We start from the raw sequence: 21,791 nt of genomic DNA, 5'->3' as shown, positions 1-21,791 counted from the left end.
GCAGTTATCCATGAATACAAATAATATAGAAGCAAAGACAGAAGTTGTTCCAATGTCAACAAGGCCATGCAGGAATCACTTGAATAAAAATCACTATTCTATGTGATCTCTTACATCTGAAGTAAAACTAAGCTCCTAGCTCTGTAGTTTAGAACGCACAGAGAATCTGAAACTACTGAAAATTGTTGACCATTCACTGTTCATAGTGAATTACATGGGCTTAGTTTTCAAAATCTGTGTTCACATCAAACAGAATCCAATATTCTTTTATAATATTTTTCATTCAGATAGCCTTTGTAATTTTCCTGTGACCATATCAGAATATCTGTATATCATATGTGAAAACATCTGAATACATGAATAAAGTGATGCTGAGTTTCATTCCAGAGTAGATCTATTTTCCAGAGACTTTCATTTCTGGATGGGTGAAGAAGTAATCATGAAGCTCAGGAGACTGTGTGAAGAGGTATCTTTCCTTTTCCTTCATTCCTGATTGATTTAGATACTTAAGTATCATATTGTTCATTTTCCTAAGCTCTTCTATGTTCTTCCTTTCAGATACGAGTCTGCTTGATATTTGGTCCATCTTGTTTCTAGTTTGAACTTGGAAAGGAAAATACATCACATTAAATTGTCAGCATTTAAGTTAAAAGCATCACTACCCTCTCTTGTACTCCCATGTGAGATTGTTGGGAATTATGACAATATGAAACAGGAAAACAAAAGCAGAATCCAATGGGAAAAAGTTAGGCATCTGTGGAGTAACCTGCTCACTGAATTCTTTAAGTGTTTATATATACATTTTTTTGTAACTACAGAGCAGTGTAATACAACCAAATACTCTGTCTCAGACATATTTTGCAGTCTCCAGGAGTGTATCCATTCCATTTGTGTTCGTGAGAAAACGTGTTATTAAATGGCTCCAAGTTGCTATTTCTGGGCACTACTCACCTATGTTTTTCTAGAATCACACTTAGTAAAGCACAACAAAGGCTACAGCCACAGCATTTGCTTTCCTAAAGCATTTAGGTTAAAGGAGAATTCTTGTAAATATTGTCATTGAAAGGCGGTGTTCCTCTGGAATACCAGTGTGCAGTATCCATTATGTACACTTCTGGATCTACTGTACCATTTCCAAGCCCAAGCAAACTTCTTTAATCCCTCAAGTAACCTTCTCACTATTAGTTATTTTACAGTTTTTCTGCTTGGGGGCACATTACTCATTTATCTGCACACTTAGCAGCAGCCTGTTAAATATATCTGAAATTCAAACAGTAGATGTTTTAATTAGTGTTTTACAATCATGTCACTTAATGTTTTGCTTGCGTATTTGTCTTACGCTTTGTCTCTTGAGAGCTTGTGAGCAAGTTCAGTCAACGTTTAGGATTTTCTCTCAAGAAGGAAAAAAGGATTTTTGCTAAATTCCTACTATAGAGTAAAAATAATCTTAATTTCTCCTGGATTACAATTCTTTCAGAATGGACTTGTGCGTGAAAACAACATACCTCATGCTGCCCAATGCAATCAGTACAGAAAGCCCCAAGACGACAAAGGCTCCAGAAAGTAAGGCCATCTGTAGCTCTGAGCTCAGCAGTGTTAGCTGATGTATCTCAATCAGTCCAGCCCAAGTGGGGTAGTAAGTATGTCTACAGACTTGATGCTATTATCTGATTTTTTGTTTATTTGAGGTTTTCTTAGTTCCAAACACTTTCCCATCAGTTCTTAGCTGCAGTTTTCAGGTCTTTCAGAAAAAAGGATAATATCTAAAAGGAGCTTGATTTAGGTGCTAGCTTTAGTGTAATTCCAGTTTCAGTGAAAAGTCACTAATACTGAATTTCCTCTGGAAATATACAAAAAGCTTAATACTGCCATATAGTTGTCTTAAAAATTTAATTTAATATTGGAGTTTTCAGGGACGCACCTTCACACTGCTGAGCTCAATTCTTGACAGCTGTTTAAGCTCACAAAACCTCTGCACAAAGAACAAAGTTGTGCCTTGTAGCACAGAGAACAGAGGCCTGTGCTTCTATACTAAGGACCCACTGCCCGCACCTAGCTAAAGACTTTGGTCATGCATATACAGCAGTAGGATGTTATAAGGTAGCATGACACATTTCAGCAAAGTTCTTCTCTATAGTCCCAAATTTTTAAGAATGACTGTTTGCTTTACTTACTTATTAAGAATATTACAAATGAAACAATTGCCAAACTGACAATCAAAGTAAGAATGAAGGCAATGAAGAAGTAGCACTGGTTTCTTGTTTTGCTCCCTGTTAGGTTCTCTCTAGTACCACCAGTGCTCTCAACGTCCTCATCTGTAAAGAGATGACAAGTCATTTGGTGATAAAGTTTGATCAGTTTCATGAGAATAAGCACGACTAATTCTATGATCCTATGAAATGTGGCAACACGCCCTAATGATAATAGGTGAAGTCAAATGAAGACCATGAGAAAGTTATGCGTATTTCATGAGATTTCAGAGATTTCATGGTAGAAATCTCTGACAGTTTTGCAACTGAGCCTGTAGTGAAAAAGTTGAGGGAAGGATGCATGTGCCATAGTAGTGCTTCAACAATGAACAAACCTGGGGCTGAACAATTGGCTGAACTAACAGGAGATCTTTGGGAATACCTCAGTTTTTTTTTTATTGCATTTAACGTGCTCCTGCATCAGGTAAGATTACATTTTTTAATATTTGGGAGGCATTGTGTTTTTTCCCTTAGCATTCATAACAAATCATCATATACTATGCACCTGCACCAATATTGCTTTCTAATTAGAATAAAAAGGAAGGCGACGTCCTGCTACTACTCTCAAGAACAGTAAGCTATCTACAGAGTTCTCAGAAATATTCCATGCTTGCTCTGCATGATGAATGCTTCATACTGGCTGAGCTTGCCAGGCTAAGTGCTGCAAAGAATCACTGAACACAGACTCTTGTCATGCTGCAAAGAGTGGGAAATTTTTTATCGTTTAAAACATAAAGAAATTTTTGCATGGTCGCTACCAAGGCAATCCATATGTGTTTACATTTTGAATAGCTTTTAACATGCTAATGTGTTTGATTATGCCAGGTCATACTAAGCTATTGGATGAAAGGATTGCCGTGAGTACTGCAACACTCCTGAAACATCATTTTTTAACCTAACTGGGCATCTGCTATACTGCTAAACAGATTGCTCATGAGAATGTAGTATTTACTAAACTGAAAAGTACGACACAGCTCTCATTGATTTTCTGGCAAGAGAACTAGAATTTCATGCTGCTGAATAAAGCAAATTCAATATCTTACCTAAATCTTTCCAAGCTTTAAAAAATGTTAAAAAAACAATAATTCTCTGTGTTAAAAAAGAATAGTCCTAGAAGAATACAAAGCACTTTACAAGTGGATGCATAAAATATGCATTAGGCTACCTTTATTTACTGTTGAGTAGCAAAAAGTTATTTAAATATGGAAAGGTATATTATATATATTAAGCTACTTAACTAGAAGGATTATTAACGTATGGCCCTTTGAATCCCAAACATTCTGTAATTCCATACCTTTCCTTCAGTGAAATTTGCCATTATAAATAAAAACTAATCTCTGCTCTCTGGTGACAGTGAAGGAACCCAAGAAAATGGCATGAAGATGTGTCAGGGGTGGTACAGACTGGATGCCAGGAAAAGATTCTTCACCAGAGGGTGGTGGGCACTGGAACTGAGCTTCCTGGCGTTCAAGGAGCGTTTGAACAACACTGTCAGACATACAGTCTGAGTTTGGGGTGATGCAATGCGGACTCCGGAATTAGGCTTGATGATCCTTGCGGATTCCTTCCAACTGGGGACATTCTATGACTTTATGATTTGAAAAGCAATAGAAGTGGAAGAGCTCATATCACAAACTAAAGAGATTCTGTGAATCAAAATGCTTAAAAGCCTCACACTTGAGTCCTTAGGAGATATGTCTTAGAAGAATGAACAGAAATTCACCGGCATTTCTATTGCCACCAGTGAATTTTAGTGCTTGGGAAGAGTTACAGTGCTATCCATGGAAGAAGTATAGACTGCGCAGTACTAGAGAAATTACCCTGTCTGATGGACTCAGGTGGAAAAGAGGGACAAATTCAGGCTTCACAGTGAATCTTTAGTCAAATGTAGGGATTTCCTAGAACCTGACACCTGAAGCAGTAGCTAAACCATTCATATGGTTTAAACTATGCCTTTTATTTTTTTTTTTCCTTAAAATTTTCAATGCAGAGTTTGACATATTCATCTATTGGGCTGTTAACACCTGCGCAGTATGATGTCGTTAGCATTTTCAATTTGTTTTATAGCTTATTTGTGTGCAAAGAATAAACACGAAACATTGCCATACGTACCCAGTGGACGCTGAAATTCATCTGGGCAAACATTCAGTTTGTTCAGGTTGTTTAAGGAATCAACTACATAAAGCTTTCTTTCTTCATCAGTATTGGGGAGGTTAATTTCCAAAGAAGTTTTCTCCATTGTATCTAGAAGAAATTATAATTAAAAAGTTAAGCTATAAAGATGTAAATTGACTGGTAATAGTAGGTGTCCTGATGTGAGAAGCAGCTGTAACAACCCCTAACATTTAGAGATTTGAAGGACCAGCACACTTGAAGGCATGGCTAACCCAGTGTGTTATTGTACTTATTCTGACAAAGCTTCATTTCTGCATCGTATCTGTGTACCTGTGAATGCACATTTATGTATACATGTACACATATATACATATAATTGCATGTATGTATGCATATATGTATGTGTGGAGAGAGAATATGTTTCACTAGTATTTATTTGGGCATTAGATATTCGATCATATAACTTCTTCTAGTTTGGTGGATACTTTTTAAGATGAAGAGTGATACCTGACCACAGTGAAAGTCAAATCTTCACCAGCATCAACAGCAAGGATGTCACATAGATCCTGCACTTTCAGCACAGAACTATTCGGTGATGAGACATGGCCAGAAAGCAGGTATGAGTATAGGGGGTAAGAATAAGCAAGAATACAGGTCTGCCTATGCATGCACCTTGTAGTGTCACTGTGAAGTTATTATTTGTGAATAATGGGGGGAAAAAAAGTTATGAATTAGTTGTACTTCATATAAATGTTAATTATGGATGAGTTAAAGTCTGATGCCAAACCTTTTCTTCAGACCATTACGCCTTGCCTTAAGAAAAACACTGATTGAGGCCTAACAAGAAAGTGTGTCAGTGCAGTCTGGGTGTGTGAAATGTTTCAGTGATTATACAAACAAATTCAGCTATGAAGAATAAGCACTACCTAAACAGGCTCCTGTATGTGTTGAAGCACACAGTTCTAGCCATCAAGAGATGCAGTCGCTCTAACAAGGCAACTTAGACCACACTGGTCACTGAAAACTCCCACTGCAATTACTGAAGAAAAATACGTTTCTCCAGGAAATATTCCTCTTCTATTTAGATGTCATTCTAGACCTTAGAATTGCAGTCTAAAGATACCTTTCCTTGCCAATGAATGTAAAGCTGGAGCTTGCAATGGTTAGTTTAGCCCTAATGTTGAACAAATCTTACACACTGAATATTTTATCAAATCCCCAAGTTCAGTCTTGCCTGCCAAACACAACTTAGCACTTCATGAGATGTAAGCCTCACCCTGATGAAAGATGTTAAGCACCTACAGGTGATTTCTGAATCTTAGACAAGTTGAATCGTCCCCTCGACATGCCACCCCCTCCGCCCCTGTCCAATAAACAAAAAAACACTGCAACTGGATTCCTAACTCAGCACTTCACTGGAAAATCTAACTAAAATGTTTGAGGAATACAGGCATAAATGGCTATAGAAAACACCTTTCTCTTACAAGAGAAGATTGCCACAATTCCCTCAGATTTGAGCACATAGCTAAGCATTCCCTGAGTTTTAAGCACTGAAGAGTAAGTGCTTAAATCAATCCTGACAGTGGGAGTTCTAATAATGGAAACTGACAGGCCTACATGTATACTTTTACATTTATATTTAGTAGAGCAGAAGACAAGCTTGCAGCTTGTTTTTTTCTCCCTTCAGAATTGCTGAAAAACACAAAAATAAGGTAGCAGTGGTGAACTGTACCTAGCACCTGACTTCCCTTTGTGCAGCAGTAGCTTCAGGCAGAAGGTTGTATGCACTTCCATTGCCCTGGAACGTCACACGGTGCGAGATCACGCCTCGGCCAGCCCCACTGGCACCTGCACACTCACTGCCATCTCCCCACAAGCACACTCATGGCCAGCTGCAGCCATACAGAGCCGTGCATTCCTACAACAGCATGCTCAAAGCGACCATCTCATGCACAAACGCTTCTGGTTATTTTTAGCTTCCAAAGAGCAGTTATTTCTCTGGGATATTCTGATTAGTACCTCCCTGCAGCTTCAGGAAAGACTCCTTAACAGCTTGAGCTGTAATAAATGTGAGTACCTTTCATACATTGCTATCAGTGGAATTACACATTTCTAATTTCATTGTTATTTGAAACCGACTTCTTCACTGTGCATGTTACTGCGGTGAAGGAAAACCCTATGTTTTATTTTCTGGTGATATTTTGAATAAATGTGAGAGGATACATCAGTGCTACTGGCCAAAGGTATTGATGAGTCTTCCAACAAACTAAAACATTGGATTGGTTACACTTTGCCAGTCTTTCTCGCACTTTAACCTTCTTTAAAGAACTTTTCTTCATTTGATTTCTAAATTTCTCCCTAGATTGTTGTAATAAAATTAGAACTTAGCGTGAAGACACTGAAAGTTCTCAACAGGAGAAAAAGAAAAAAAAAAAAAAAAGAAAATAGAAACAACAAAAACTAGCTTAGAAGGAATTAAAATAACAAGAAAATGAAATGTTACTTACAACATAGCCACGTTCAGGTAAAAGGCCAATGTGGAGGAACTCAGCCCGTGCCAAAGCCCCAGAGCAGAACTTGTACTGCTGTTCCTCTCCACTTTTAGCCCCATAGGAGCCTGTCAGCCCCTGCAGGACCCATGAAGGCAGTCATGAAACAGACTGTCTCTATGGATCTATATTTAGCGTTAATCTCAGCCAAGCACACTGACTTCACCGTATTGAACTGTTTAAAAGGAAACCAGCATATGCACAGCTCTTTAATATATTGGAATCATTAAATATCCTATAATGGAAACATAATGCGTTACTGAAGATCAATATTTCACTAAACCTTTGCTTTATGATTCCTTTTTAAAACTAGTTTGCTACGAAAAAACGTCATAGCGATATTACTGCAGTTATGAGTAACGAGTTTGCTATGCAGAAGTCATTTCTACATGACTGCAGTTATATGTACTTTAAAGGCATCAACTGGAAAAGTTACTTTCCTCCTCCAACACCTTACAAATTCAAATATATTACCACCTGGACCGATCTTTACAGCATCCAGAAAAAACACTCTAAGCTGATTGTGAGTACTGATAGTTCATGGAAAGACTTTTTAATTGCTGTTTTTTTTCTGTTGCTAACATTGCAGAACACGATATTACAGCACACCATTGACAGGCAGCTGATGCTAACAGGGAGCATGGGTCAAAACAACAAATCTTTTCTCAAGCAGTTCTCTACTTCCACATTAACGTACTTTAAACTGACCATGAATACACTTTTCTTTCGGGAAAGAGCACAAGGTGATGCACCTACTGACTCAGTTTGCCTCTATATTGTGACAATCTCTGAAGCTGCACCATCAGTAGCTGTGCCAGTAATGCAGCTTGCTCCCTTCTTGTTTGGTCCCCCAAAAACCCTCCATTCAAACAAGGACATGCAATCAATCAATCAAGATTATCCCACTTCCATCCCTGAAAGATTCCTAACACCATCCTAACTGCAAGACAAAGACTTAACGCTCTCCTGTTCTAAGCTTGGAAAAGTCTAAAATATCACCAGATCTCGAGCAGGCAGCAAAACAGCCCATCTCCTCCCCTCTTAACAGCCTTGGACGCCATCCCAGTCTCTGCAGCTGGCACCTACAGCATTCTGGGGGAAAGGGGAACCACGTGCCCGACCATCTGCACGGAGGCGCTGGATGCTTCGCAAACCTCCGGAAGCACAGGAAGGTCTCACAAGCGCTACTCTGTGCTGGTGAAGTTCAGCAAAGGCGACCACCCACAGCCAGAGACTAGCAGGCTTGTGGGAAACAAATGATTCAAGGGGAGAACCACAAGCCTTAGGCCAAGCAAGTGCAGTCAGTTTGACGTAGTTCAGAGGTCAGGCTGAAACAAGCACATGCATTTGCAGATTGTCTGATGCAGCAGCTCTGGCTGATCTTGGTCTTCACATAAACTCCCTCACTGTCCCCACACAAGTCTATTATCGGCACATTTCAGTCCTCTAGAGAGGGAAACTGGATTTAAGGTGTAGTTTTTGATATGGAACAGGGTATTTAGAATGACTCTGGTCAGGCAAGAGATATTTTGTAGCACCAAAACTAGAAAAACCTTTAGTCTGCAGATTGCTGCCCATTGCTAAACTGATAAGAAACCAAAGACTGGCTGCTATGCAGATCACACACAAGATACAGCTCCCAAACAAAGCAGTCGTTTCAGGTAACACAGTTAAGACCACCTTGGCCACACTTTGCAACAGGCAAGCAACAGTAGTTGTGTGTAAAATAAACCCCTCTCTTTCACCATTTAGGTTGTACTAGCACTATAACTTTTCATCAGAGTAGTAACCAAATTAAGACAAAGAATACAGTGAGAAACATCTTTATTCCAAAAATTAAACACCTGATTTCAAAACATATGAATCCTTATTTTACATGGAGGCAAGTATCTTATTTACCGCTTCCCTGTGAGTGAAGGTAATTCAGCTCCACAGCTCCCTTCACAACATAAGTTCATACTATAGAGGAATTTATTTGTTCATCTGCCACTTTCAGTTTTAAAAGGTACTAAAACTCATTTCACATGAACAAGTTCATCCTTCCATATTAACACAATCTTACCCAAACACCTGGTCAATGAATCACTTAATTTACCTTACTATAAAGTAAGTAATCAAATCTGACACATGGCAGTTGATTACATGTATGCACCCCATTTAACAGTTGAGTTACAGTATATTCAGGTTTGGATTAAGTTACCCCTAATCCAAGTGTTACAATGTATCCCACACCCTGTCTTACATCTATGTACAGTGTATATGCAACTGAGCAACATGCATTCTATTTACAGATTTTGTACAATACCCCTGTGCACAAGTGCAAGCTGTGACTACTGAAATTAAAAAAGTCATTCAAAGGTTACAAATTTATTTTAATTATCAAAGACTTAAAATTAAGCTCCACAGAGATCTAAAAAAATTCCCCCACATCTGCTCTTTTGTCACGGCATTTACTTCTTGCTTTTGTCCGAGCCTTGAATGCTGCTGAGTTATATAAGTGCTACAAAATAAAAAGAGAAATCAAGTTAATCACACAGTTGTTCAAAAGGTCGACAGCCCTCAGAGATTCATTTTAATATGCAAACATTTAAAGTGAACTGTGTAAGACATGTACATGTTCATGTTTGCACAGCCAACGTAACAAAGGCACCCATCCTCCCAGTATCTCTTTGTCACTAGGGAGTTCAAGAAACTGTTTCTATAAAGACTCAGTTTATACTATTTCCTGAACATCCCCACCCAAAAACCTAAAAATCAGACACCAAATCAGCAAATTAATCAGTCCTCAGATCCACACTTGGGAGTACAGCAGAAGGTGCCAATGTAAAAGCTAAAGAGCTCAGAGACACCTACAAGCAAGACTTCATTTCATTTGGGACAATATGGGGCTTGGTTTCAAGGTACAAGCTTAAAGTTTACATCTCCTAAAGTCTATGACTTGAACACTACTTAATTCAGGAGAACTAGCATGATCCATAAATACATGAAGGTGCAATAACCTACCCTTTCAAATCGGGATATCTTCATTGTCTTAAGAGTTGCAGCATCTAGCATGACTGGTGGACCAAGCTCAAACACATTCCGGAGAAAGTCATTTGACTAAAGGAAAAAAAAAAAAAAAAAAAAATCACATAGCAAGTTTCCCTTCCAATGAAGGTGAAAAAGGGCTGTTAAGAAATACCCGTATCCCAGTAAGAAACCTCTTGCAATTAAGCCAGGGAACACTTCTTCCTTCTATCAGAAGGAGGTCAAGAACTAAAACTGCCCTCCTGGGAAAAAGCACAACCACCCCCACTGATTTTCATATGTCCCAGCAAGTAAGACACTGCTCTGCTACATCCTTCGCACAAGTTTAAGAACCTGGACACAGATCTGTATGTTTCACAACACACTAATTTGTTGTATCTGCTTGTAGAAGCTACATTTGAAAAATTTAGGATATTTGTTACGTGCCCACACTTCGCTTACTTATAAATGGACACTGCTTTGTAGCAGCCATCTGACTACACTGTTCTACTGAAACAGTGTTTTTTTATTACTTTTTATAACTCCTGTCTTATAAAACTGGTAACATGAAAAACAAATTTAACTAGTTCCACCCACAATTTTGATTCTCTGTTCCAATTACCAGACAGGGAAGAGACAATCCCCAGACAGCAGCAGTTTGAGCATGTGACAGCAGCTCACCTGCAGATGATATTGCATCCCTGACCCCAGAATCTCCTTGAAGGTATCGTAAGTCTGTTTTTTAACCCAGCAGTCAATATACATGCGCTCAGGTCCAAATTTCACTGTCTCTGTAGGAAAGTCTCGCTCCTGTCCAAAATGAAAGGAAAAATCACAATTTCAGTTTAAATATTCTCCAGTACTTTATTTTCATTAGGCTCATTCTGCACATCAAAATTTCACAAATAGTCTAACATGCATACTATGTAAGTCTTATCAACTCATAAGCCAACATGTACCTAAAGTTAAATCTCATCTAGAGACTTGAAGGTAATGTTTCTCAAGTCAGAAAGCTTTTGAAGAATATGTAACTGACTTTCATCTTGAAACTGACTTAAAGAACTGGGCTCATCTCCAGAAAAAATAGTTCTGAGCATGAGTCACCTTTCACTCTGTGTCAAATTTATATCCCACCTTGAAGAAAGCTACACTGGTGACAGTGGGATGTAAGAGGTGCCAGTAAATGGCGCACATTGCTCTGCAGGTAGTCTCAAAGGTCAACTCAAACAACTTCAAAGCCTTCTCCTTGGCTTCTGCAATGCACAAGAATTAGGACAACAACCCCCACCTACCAATACACAACCTTTTCTTTGGCTCTCAACAGAGGAACGTGCCTCACTCCTACACTCCTTTTTGTTCATTATGCACATATCAATTCATTACAAGATTCTACATTATTTTACAATAACCTGAATGTACTGCAAAATTTCGTATTAAAATAAAAACTGTTTGTGATATAAAATACAAGGAATTTAGTGTTTATAATACAATGCTTAGCCTCTTAACCAGAAAAAGCCCACTTCAAAATGAAAGCCAAGTTAAGAAAGTAAAATTTGACTTTGATACATTCTTAAAAGCAGTTCTGTTTAACATAAACTAGCAGAATAATCTGAAATAATGTTTAAAATCTCTGCCCCTTTCACAGAAATTCCATTTCATCACAGGAGCATTTTGATTCAATTGTGCACTACAGTTACAGTCAATGCACTCAAGTAAGACGGAAGAATTACCTCAACAGCTCGCAGGACATCTCTGAACACAGATCGCTGCTTTCTTTTATCTACTTTGGCTCTGTGCTTATTTCCATCAGTAGCTAAAGCTCGCAGTTTCTCTGTTAGAAGTTCCATATCTTCATAAAAGAAATCCTGTTTCACACACACACAAAGCAAAAACAAACAAAAAAAATTAAGAAAACACGTTCAAGTTTGGCCTCAGTATCTATTCCTCCAAGAGACTGATCTTTCCAAATTCTGGACATGGAGACCTCTACAGACTGATACTTCATTATTTAAAGAGGCACGGGTGTCACTGAAGATCTTCAAGCCATTAAGAATGGAGTCACCAGTTTATCCGATTGGAAGCTATCAACTCTGTGCTGGTTTTAGAGCCCCGTGAAACAGTTCAGCTCCTTCACTGTGCATATAAACATATACCTGTCAAGTTGTCCTGCTGAATAATTCCAAGGGCCTCAAACTGCCTAACTGATCTGCTGCTGAACCTGGCTGGGAGTCCTGCTGATAAGCTGAGGGCACTTTCAGGTCATTAGCACAGAATTCATGCCTCTGGAGATGGATCATGAGACGCTACAGGACTGACATTAAGGAAAATGTAGTCATAAGTCTTGTATGCACTAGAAAATGTGAAAATTGTTAGAAATTTTTTAAAATGCATCACTCCTCAGCATGAGGTATTTTCTCCCCTCTATTAACTAGCTCAGTGCAGTTGAGCTGGATGAATAAGCCACTTATGCAAAAAACAAGCATCTCATCCAAACATGTCAGCTGACTGGACTGAATCTACTGCTCAGTTTTTGAAGTAAACTGATCAATGGTAAAATATTTTATTTGCAGACAGCTTAACCAAGTAAAGGATCAAGTTCAGGTTTCACTTTCTTTCCACAGCTGAGACTCAATTCCCTACTGTTTGAAATTATACAGAAGCATCAGCATATCCTTTCAAGTTTTGTAGTGCTAAGTGTATTGTATATCCTTGCTTAATGTTCCTCCTTAATTTGCAAACTGACCACAACAGACAGAGGTGCTGTGTGTAATAAAATACTAGCTATTCCTCTCAAGGATACCAAAAAACAATACTAGAAATAAACACTGGTTGTACAAAAGGATGAATTTTCAGCTGAGAACAGAATGGTGCAGGTTAGGAGTCATTAGAACTCATTTCCAAACAGTAAGCATCTAATGAATATTCCCACTATAGCAAATTGTGTTTTACATTGGGGGGGAAAAAAAAAAAAAAAAAGATATTCCAGGGATATTTTCTCCTCTTTAAAAAGCTGGTATTCAATTTAGGTGCTAAAGCTGACATATTGCATTTCTAGTTACACTTATTCGGCATTATTTTATTTTTAATCTAGTCCTGTTGTACACCACTGAAGTCAGTGCAAAAATTACAGCTGAATTGTGGTCAAGTCTTGCCATACATCCAATTACATTGGGGTCATCCTGCTACCAAGAACACACCCAGGGAATTATATGACGCTTACTGATATCAGAGATGCTGCAGAACACAAGTTAAAGCATTTGTCGTCATCACTTCAATGCAATGAAACAGCAAACCAATACTTACAGCATCTGTTTCACGTGCCAGCTCAAACAGAAGAGCGAGTGTTTCTCCAGCAGCTATTCTCATGTTGACATCATCACAAGACAGCATACTTGGGAGTTTATGCAAGTGCCTAAGGAATTAGTCATATGTCATTAACATGTTGTTGACAATGCTTCACTGCATATAGAAAAGATAATTACAAATGTAGTTTTCCGGCAAGATGCTCACATTTCAATTTTCTTCTTCACTTCATTCATTGGACAAATGGTCAACAACAGCGTCCATGCTAAGAGCGCACTGATGTGAAGCACAGTACTGGGTGTACTTGATACCCCGTTCGTGTCTCTATCTCGTGGATAAGCTTTTGTGAAGATGTTCTCTAGGCATTCCATAGTAGAGTACAGCTCCTGAAGAGAAGAAGAACATGGAAGTTGCTGAAGACTTGCACATTTTTCTTAAATTGACAATAATAAAAAGTATTTCTCATCTTTACCGTAATGTCATCGGTGACAATGAAACAGCAAATCCCTAAGCAGGTTGCACACTAGACAAAAAACAAACAATTGTCAGTATTTGATGGTGATGTCACTTGACAAAACACTTAAATCTGCCATTTGGAACTTAGCAGAATAGAAGTCTTTATAACCCCAGCTGCTAGGGCACTAATCTCAATAGCTTAACCCAGCTACTCCGTAACATTTAGACCTAAGTTTCTCTCTTCCCTCAGGATACAACATATGCCACTCAAGTTTTCATTTTCTTTCTGTACAACATACAAAGTCCTTCCAAAGCAGTGTACATAGCACTCCTTTCACTCAATTATATTAAATCCCACTGGAATCCACTGGCAAAAATTATGCCATTACTACTGATCTGTATAAAATATTTACAGCTGTGGGAAATCTTTCTGCCTCTGTGCCCACTCTTCCAGTTAAATAGTGTGAAAACACCAGCTTCAACAGCCTGTCCTGGAACAGTTCAGCTTTTAACTGCAAGGACCAACAAGACCATTCCCTACTGCCTGTATTGTTCTCACAAAAAAGAGATTTTATTTTCAAATGCAACATTTGCACTAACCACACAGCATCCTGAACTAAACTTGAAGAAGTTACATGCTAGAACAAGCTTTAATAACTTTGGTTTGTAGGAGCGACTTCTATTGAAATAATACTACTGTACTTTTTGTGCTAGCAGTACCTATTTTAATGCAGCTAAAGTACACTAGGGAAAGTAATAATAAAGACAATGATAAGTTAAGAGAAATCAGTTAAAACTCTGACATTCTGCAAGAGGCTACTGTCAAGAGCTTTGGACTACCTTCAGTTATACCTCAGTTAATACTTTGGGTATACTACTGATTTACAGATGTCTGGGCAAACAAATACCAGAAGTATTCTGTGTATGAAGTATATTATTTTAGATCTACTGCTAATAACTTCTTCATGTACATTTGCATAAACAATATTCTTCTATTGTTAAAATAAATACAGAAAGGTACATCAGAACTGTAGTAGCAAGACTGAAATATTTTGAGTTGAGACGGATGAGAAAATAGGAAATGGAACAGCTCTTGTTTGAAGTCCCCATGTTGAAGGAGAATGGCATTCAACCTTCAGGTAGAGCTTTTTAAGATAGTGAAAACTGCTATGCTTCACTCAGAACTTAACATTAGCTGTTTACACTAGTGTAGTAACCTTTAGTTCTGGATTACACAACAGTGAGATTGTTTTAATCTGCCCTATGCCCCTGACTAGCAAGCAAAATATATGAACCTTATAAACACTTACAGCCTGCCTGGCTTGGACACTAGCTGTTCCATCAGAGACGATCTTCTTCAGAACTGGACCAAGGGTCTTAAAAATCTCTTCACTTTCAATTCCCGACCCCATCTGCACGCAGAGAAGACATGCAAGTCCAGCAGCTGCACACAGTTCCTCACTCTTACCTAGATATTAAAATACTAAGATGAGTGATCTCCATGTACACTCCTGCCTTCCTTTAAAGATCTTCAAAAATCTTTAAGTAGGAATTCAGAAATGCATAGACAGTATTGTTTCTGTTAATTTTCTAGGTCAGTTAAAATAAGACATCTAAAAAAAATTAGTTAACAGAACTAAAATTAAATGTTCTATAAAGTACTAGATAAGCCTTAAAGATAACTTCTTTAAAACAAGCATTTCACCACCAGTGCTGCTTTCTAACAGTAACCACACTACTTACCTTTCTTTATGCAGCGTTCAATGCTATCAGTTAGTGTCATTCTCCTTTCCATTATAAATTCATACAATATTTTAGAAGAAAAAGCACTTTTCAGACTTTCAAGAGCTGCTTGTCTTGTTTTGGCACTGTTGGAAGAAAAAAAGAAGATCTCCTTTGAAATCAACAGCAGTTGAAGCTCAGCCTTTCACTTTATGGTAGCCTCCACCTGCATAGTCCCCACTCAAGAGCAATCTACAGTCATACTGTTAAGTACAAAGCATTACAAATTACCCTCTTCCCTTAAGAAAAATTTGGGTTGGAAATGCATTTCGCAACAGTAAACCACGCTACTTCGAACTATTAGCAAAGAATTTGATTCTCACTTATTTAAGCACTCAGAAGGAGAAAGTTCTCTTCAGATCCTAAAGAAACACAAGTCCTCTCTAGCATGCAATAATCATAATTTCAATAAGCATCCAAATAAGTTCCCTTACTCTATCAGTAAGCCAGCAAGATATGAGTTCATTTCTTCAAGGCAAATCATACCTTTTGTCCAATGTAAGATCAATGAATCCCTTCAATTTGTATTCTAAGTCTTCTTGGGTGGCTTCTTCATCAACTTCAGGCCCTAAACCATAACAAATAGTTTAGTCCTACTAATACACATTAGCAGTCACATCTACCACTAAATACTAGAACTACCAGAAAGTATTAATAAGAAAGTAGTTCACCACAGACGACAGCAACAGAATTTTTCAGCATTACAACTATATCCAACATCTCTCCTAGAAATACCTTCATGAAAAACAACCTGTTGATACACGTATGCTGTTTCTATACCTGTTTGGTCCACGCACTAAGAATGAACGTACAAGCTAATTAGGTCTCACTTAGGTTTTGCACAACTGAAAAACCAGCACCCAAGTCAGTAGTGAATTTTCATTCTGTCCACCCCTGCAGTACAGTGGAACATCACTGTTGATGCACTGAGCTCATCAACAGCCTCTCTTCCTGTCCAAGGCTCCCAGCCTTATCCCACTGTAGCAGCAGTAGGCCTTGAGCTCCACCCTCCCAACAGTGTTATTAGCAAGAGCCCAGGAAGAGATGGCAGGTGAGACAAGTTACTGCTTCCATAGAAGAGTCTTCTACAGTACAAACCTTGTTCAAAACACAATGCAATTCACTTCACGTCAAACTCTTCCACAATCCCTATCACCTCAACTAAGTTATAAAAATTCAGTGTCTTGTAATACACCCTAGAATTGTGGGGTTTTTCCCCTCTAAAAATTGTAATTTGTAAATTGTGGGGTTTTTCCCCTCTAAAAATTGTAATTTGTAATTCCAACAGAAAGAAGCTTACCAGTTTTACAGGAGGCTCATGAAATGTGGAGTGTGCCAGTAACTTTCTCCACTAGATGAACAATCATACAGTATTTAACAGAATGGCATTATATTGCTACTGCTACTTACAGTCTAGTATTCATACAGGAGGAACAGACAAAAATTAAATAATATACCATCCTCTGTGAAGCTAGCGGGATCACTGAAGCCACTGCAGTGGCTCATAGTTTCAATTGAAGCATCTTCATCACTAAAAGGCTGCACATTTCTGGGCTGACCACCTGAAAGAAAGATGAATACAAGTTTAGTCATTTTCACATGGAAAAAGATCTGAATACTAAAAGTAGAATCCCTGAGCACATGTGCAAACAAAAAGCACTGTCCTTCTCCCAGCTAACTCCTTCACTCCCACCCTTCCTAAAGATCTGTTTAGCTCTGTTCTAGAAAAACCAAGTGTAATAGGTAAAGAACTCATCTCATTTTCAAAGTATTGGTAGAATTCCTACCTCACTATTTAATATCTTCCTACAATCAAGATCAAGTTTATGCAATTTCCTGTGACTGTGCTTTAAAAATAGCATTTTATTATGTGTTAAAACCAGCTACCTAAAATAGCTTGTTCTAAAATCTTTTCCAATTTTGAGGGACTTCAAGCAGATCTAAGATACACATGCAGGCAAACTTACATTACCCAGTTCACTACTGGATTTACTGGATTAAGTGCAGTATGTGCATCAGCAGCAACACTTGACCCTGGGCTCCCATCAACCTTTCCAGCTGTTAAGATTCTAAGCATAGAGCTGTAGTTTTTGTTCACTTTTAATATTGGTAAAAGATTGGAAGATTCAACAGGAGGAAATCCTTGCAATAAGGCCTCCTTTTACTACCTTCAGCATCTTCAAAGAAAGCAGCATTGTTTCGCCAGAAGCTGATCTCTGTAGCTTTCCATAAACTTACCCTATTTTTAGAGCAGTAGGAGTTGAGGTTTGAGCTGATAATGCACTCCTAGTGCTGCCTTATCCTAGCTCTTAGTACCTGCCGTAGTTGATTAACAAAATCAATAGTTTTACCGGTGTTTCTTCAACAGCTCTCAGATGCCCTTCACAGAACTCAGGATTCTAATCTTCTATTTATTTTTGGATCATTTACAACACAAAAAAATTATGCCAGAACCCAAGGCACAATGCTCGTCTGTGCCAAGCAGGCTTCTTCAGCGGGAGAAGCGGCAAAAAAAGCACCGCCAGCCGTCCTCAAACTGGGATGAGAATAGCTGCACAAGGACCCGGCGAATCGTCTGCTTCAATTGAGTCAGACAGACGCTATGACAGCCCCAAGTGAGATTTCTCACCACCCAACAAAGCCCCCACGCTCTCCAGTCAACAACACCTCATCGACCTCTTTTCCGCACGAACCGTGCTCCACACCAAGAGCGTTCTGGAACCCTCCTTTAGGATAAGCGGCCTCCCGCGCACAGACAGCGCCGCGCAGCCGCTGCAGACCCCGGGACTGACGACAGCAGCCCTGCCCGCCCCGGTTAAGGCTCGCACTGCCGGCGGCACAGAACCCACAGAGCCGTGCGTGCCCGGGACGCGCCGCAGCGCTGTTACCGCGGCCCCTGCGGGCCCTCAGCGGCGCCGGGCGGTACCAGCCGCGGGGCGCTGCCGGCGGCGCCAGGCACGTCCGTTGCCCCCCCCCCTTCCCCCACTCCAGCGCGGCGCAGCCGGGCGCATGCGCGCTAACGGCGTGAGGTGGCGATCGCGCGGCCGGTTCCCGTCAGCCCGCGCCCGGCTCCGGCCCGGCGCTCCGCGACCACGCCCCAGTGAGGCCCGGCCGGTTGAGGCAGCGCGGCCCGAGGCCCCACGAGGCCGCATGCGCGGAGCCCCCGCCCGCCCGTCCACCCGCCCGTCCCGCTCACCGGCCCCCCGCTGGTGGTTGCTCCCTCGCTTCTTTGACTTGGGCATGGTCGCAGCGGCGCTCGGCTGGGCTCGGCTCGGCTCCTCGGTCCCTCTCTGGGTCTCGGTCTCTCTCTGCTCCCCCCCGCCCGGGAATCAGCGACAATCAGCCGATAGAAGAGCAGGATCGCTTTTTATTCCAACGCCTTTGCGAGGCCGACTTCTCAGGCCGGGGCAGCGGAGGTGATTGGCGGAGGCAAGCGAAGGACGAACTGGCGGCGATGGCAGAAATCCCCGTGAAGGCCCGCGAGCGGAGTCGATGCATCTTTCTCCTCTCAGACACCCGGGGCTAAAAGCGCGGAGCGGGCGCCGGCGCCGCTTTTATAGCGCCGAGCTGCGGGGGCGGGGCCTCGCCGCGCGCCGCCGCCGCAACCAATGACGGAGCGTTGCGACAGCGCGCAGGTGACTCAGCCGCGCGAGTCCATGACGCGCGGCGCTGCCACGCGCTCGGGGGGCGTGGCGTCATGGCGCCTCGCGGTGCAGGCTGGGGGCGGGGCGGCGCGGCGCGGCCGGAGCCGAGTGGCGCCGAGGGGCTGAGTGGGGGGGGGGGGAGGCTGGCGGGTGGCGGCCTTGCGGAGCGCGGGAGCTCTCAGTAGGCGAGGCCTCCTGAGGGCGCCTAAAAATAGGCCTCCGCCCCCCTGCAGGCGCGGCCGAGAGCCGGAGCGAAGAGAGGCGGAGAGCGAGGGAGGGGCGGCGGACGGGGTCGTGTGAGGCCGCGCGGGCGGGGCCCGACCCGGCAGACAAAGGAGCCGCGTGCTGCTGCGTGCGGCGCGGAGCTATTCACAGTTCAGCTTGCTGCGTGCGGCGCGGCCCTTGTGCCGCGCGAAATGGCAAATAGCTATCGTCAGAAGCCGGACTTCTGAAGTTCAGCGAACAAATCTTTTTGGCGATTGCAGAAAAGCATTTTCCATTTTCTGCGTGCTTCCCGCTCGGGAGTCTGTGCCATGTGTCGCAGACACGATTGTGTGCTGTAGTTTAGGTTCGCGCTGTAAGCCCGTGTTTTACGTCCTACTCGCGTTCTGTTTGCTGGACAGTGCCTGTAGCAGCACTGCAGCATGAGGAGGAAAGGCGGTTTTGCAAAACGTGCTGAAGAGCTGCATGAGATGCAGTCCTGATGGCGTTATTTGAATTCCTCTGCATACAAAGTGCTTATGCCACAGATAACTTTGATCGTGATTCTCCACAGGTGCTACATGAGAACATAAAGGAAATGGGGCTTAATGAGCTGTTGACTTTTGAGTGAACACCTGTTAACAAACGGCCCGTTTCTGGAAAATGGTTGCTGCTAGCTGTGATGTTTGTGGGTGCTGCACAGCACGAGTCTGTGGTCAACCGTTCCTTGTGGGGCATGGGAAGGCACACTGCTGCAGGGCCTGCTGAGCCCTATGCTCTTCAGATCCTATTGAAAAAGAGGAGAAAAAAAAAGTACATTCTGCCTGCGTGGAGGACAGCAGTAAAGTGTCTCAGAGGCACCGATTTTTTTTCCTTCAAGAGGGTTCCTGTGAAACATGAGGGGAAAAAGACAGCCTTCCAGGTAAATAGGTGGAGGAGGTTTAATTAAATCCAGAAGGCGTGGCAGCACCCATGGGTACACAATGCCCTGTATTAGAATAAGCTGAATAAGCAACAGTTCCTAATAGCAGCCAAGGAAACTTGAATAGTGGGTGTATTTTCAATGCAAGATACCAATACCATTTCAATAAGGTCAGCTGTGCCCCGACAGCTTCCTGTGTACTTGCCCTCTGATGTGTAGGTTATTCTCACAGGTGCAGGATGACCTTTCAGCATGGACTGAAGTGAAATAGTCACCTTTGTGCTGGTGCCTTGATTTCTCACAATGCTGTCTTCAGCTGCCAGCAAGGATGAGGCTGAGCACTGAGCTCCTTGCAGGTGTGATGAATCTGAGCATAAATGCAGAGCAGTGCCATGTGCAGGTGGGAGTTCAGGTGTCCTGTAAGTGGCAGCTACAACAGTAACAGCAATAATGGGTGGAGTTGGAAGAGTCAAGGAGTGGTAAGTTTGAAGGTTGTCTGACTAGAACAGAGGAGATAAAGCCCCTGGAGCAGAAGAGAAGGTCCTGGCTCAGGTGTGAAAAGCCACTGCTGAGGCACTAGATGTTAGTACTCTCAGACAACCAAAATGAGTTACTAAATAAAGGTGAAAAAAAAATCCACATATATGGATTTGTAACCACTTTGCATCTGACTTCTGCTTGTGACTGTGTATTCTGATACCCGCGGTCTTCAGGTTACCGAGATCCCCTGGATATCTGACAACGGTTTAGTGAGATCTCACAACAGGGATTGCATATCGCTGCTTAGTTTTGCAGTTTCACTATGACAGAACAGACTCTTTGTCTTGATTGTTGACTTCTTGCCCACTACCCTGATTTATCATCTTGGCAGAAGCTCTAGGCGCCAGTGGGCCTAGAGCACACAGGCATCTTTGGATAATAAGAGAGTCGCACATTGCTAGAGATCTGTATACCTTTTGTCTGGCTTTTGCTGGAGCAGTTGGTGCATAAGGAACATCGTAACAGTGACACCAACAGCATCAGCATTAAGTGAGAGCATCCTGTGGAGAGAAGCATGCCATGAGGCAGCAGGGGCAGGCAGGCCTGGAAGACAAGGTAAGCTGGGAGCCAAAGATGGCATCAGAGAGTGGTCGTGATCTTGCTGCTGGGCAGGTGAAGTCCCACAGAACCCATCCAGGAAGAACAAAGCAGGTCCACAGTTGTCAGGGGTGTCAGCCAGTTGTATAGGCTGACAGGTGGTCCCAGTGATGATGAGTCTGAGGTCAGGCTGGAAAGGGAAACCAGCAAGTTGGGGTCAGAATTGGGTTCAGTGGCAATAACCAGAACCAGCTACCGATGTGGTTATCATCAGACAAACCCACAGTAATGAGAAGGGTTGAGATCAGTCTTGCTGGGCCAGGCTCTGGACCAGCAGGTGTATGGCCAGGCAGAGGGATGTCTCTAACATAGCTCAGGCAAGCACTTCGCTGTAAGTGCAGCTCTCGAGTGAAAGGAAGCAGACCCTGCTCTGTAAAGTTCTTTCCCACACACCTGTCTGATCCAAGGCCTCTCAGCAGCATGGCAG

General features: G+C 41.7%; 2 protein-coding genes across 2 annotated transcripts; both read right to left on the bottom strand.

Moving 5' to 3' along the window:
• Positions 1 to 394: 394 nt before the first annotated feature.
• Positions 395 to 4,488, bottom strand: LSMEM1 (leucine rich single-pass membrane protein 1; the record flags this gene model as incomplete). The annotated part of the gene is made up of 3 exons (XM_079533408.1): positions 395 to 603; positions 2,175 to 2,315; positions 4,362 to 4,488. 3 exons carry the CDS (start codon positions 4,486 to 4,488, stop codon positions 395 to 397), a joined length of 477 nt encoding a protein of 158 aa, XP_079389534.1.
• Positions 4,489 to 9,323: 4,835 nt separating this feature from the next.
• Positions 9,324 to 18,702, bottom strand: IFRD1 (interferon related developmental regulator 1; the record flags this gene model as incomplete). The annotated part of the gene is made up of 12 exons (XM_079547396.1): positions 9,324 to 9,413; positions 9,917 to 10,012; positions 10,601 to 10,729; positions 11,650 to 11,784; positions 13,223 to 13,331; positions 13,430 to 13,608; positions 13,695 to 13,745; positions 14,989 to 15,146; positions 15,422 to 15,546; positions 15,947 to 16,028; positions 16,918 to 17,022; positions 18,657 to 18,702. 12 exons carry the CDS (start codon positions 18,700 to 18,702, stop codon positions 9,324 to 9,326), a joined length of 1,305 nt encoding a protein of 434 aa, XP_079403522.1.
• Positions 18,703 to 21,791: the final 3,089 nt, after the last annotated feature.

The sequence above is a fragment of the Tetrao urogallus genome, assembly GCF_951394365.1.
Source record: "Tetrao urogallus genome assembly, chromosome: 1".
NCBI classification, from domain to species: Eukaryota; Metazoa; Chordata; class Aves; order Galliformes; family Phasianidae; genus Tetrao; species Tetrao urogallus.
Note: the sequence above shows the minus strand (reverse complement) of the source record. Positions and strands in the feature narration are given on the sequence as shown.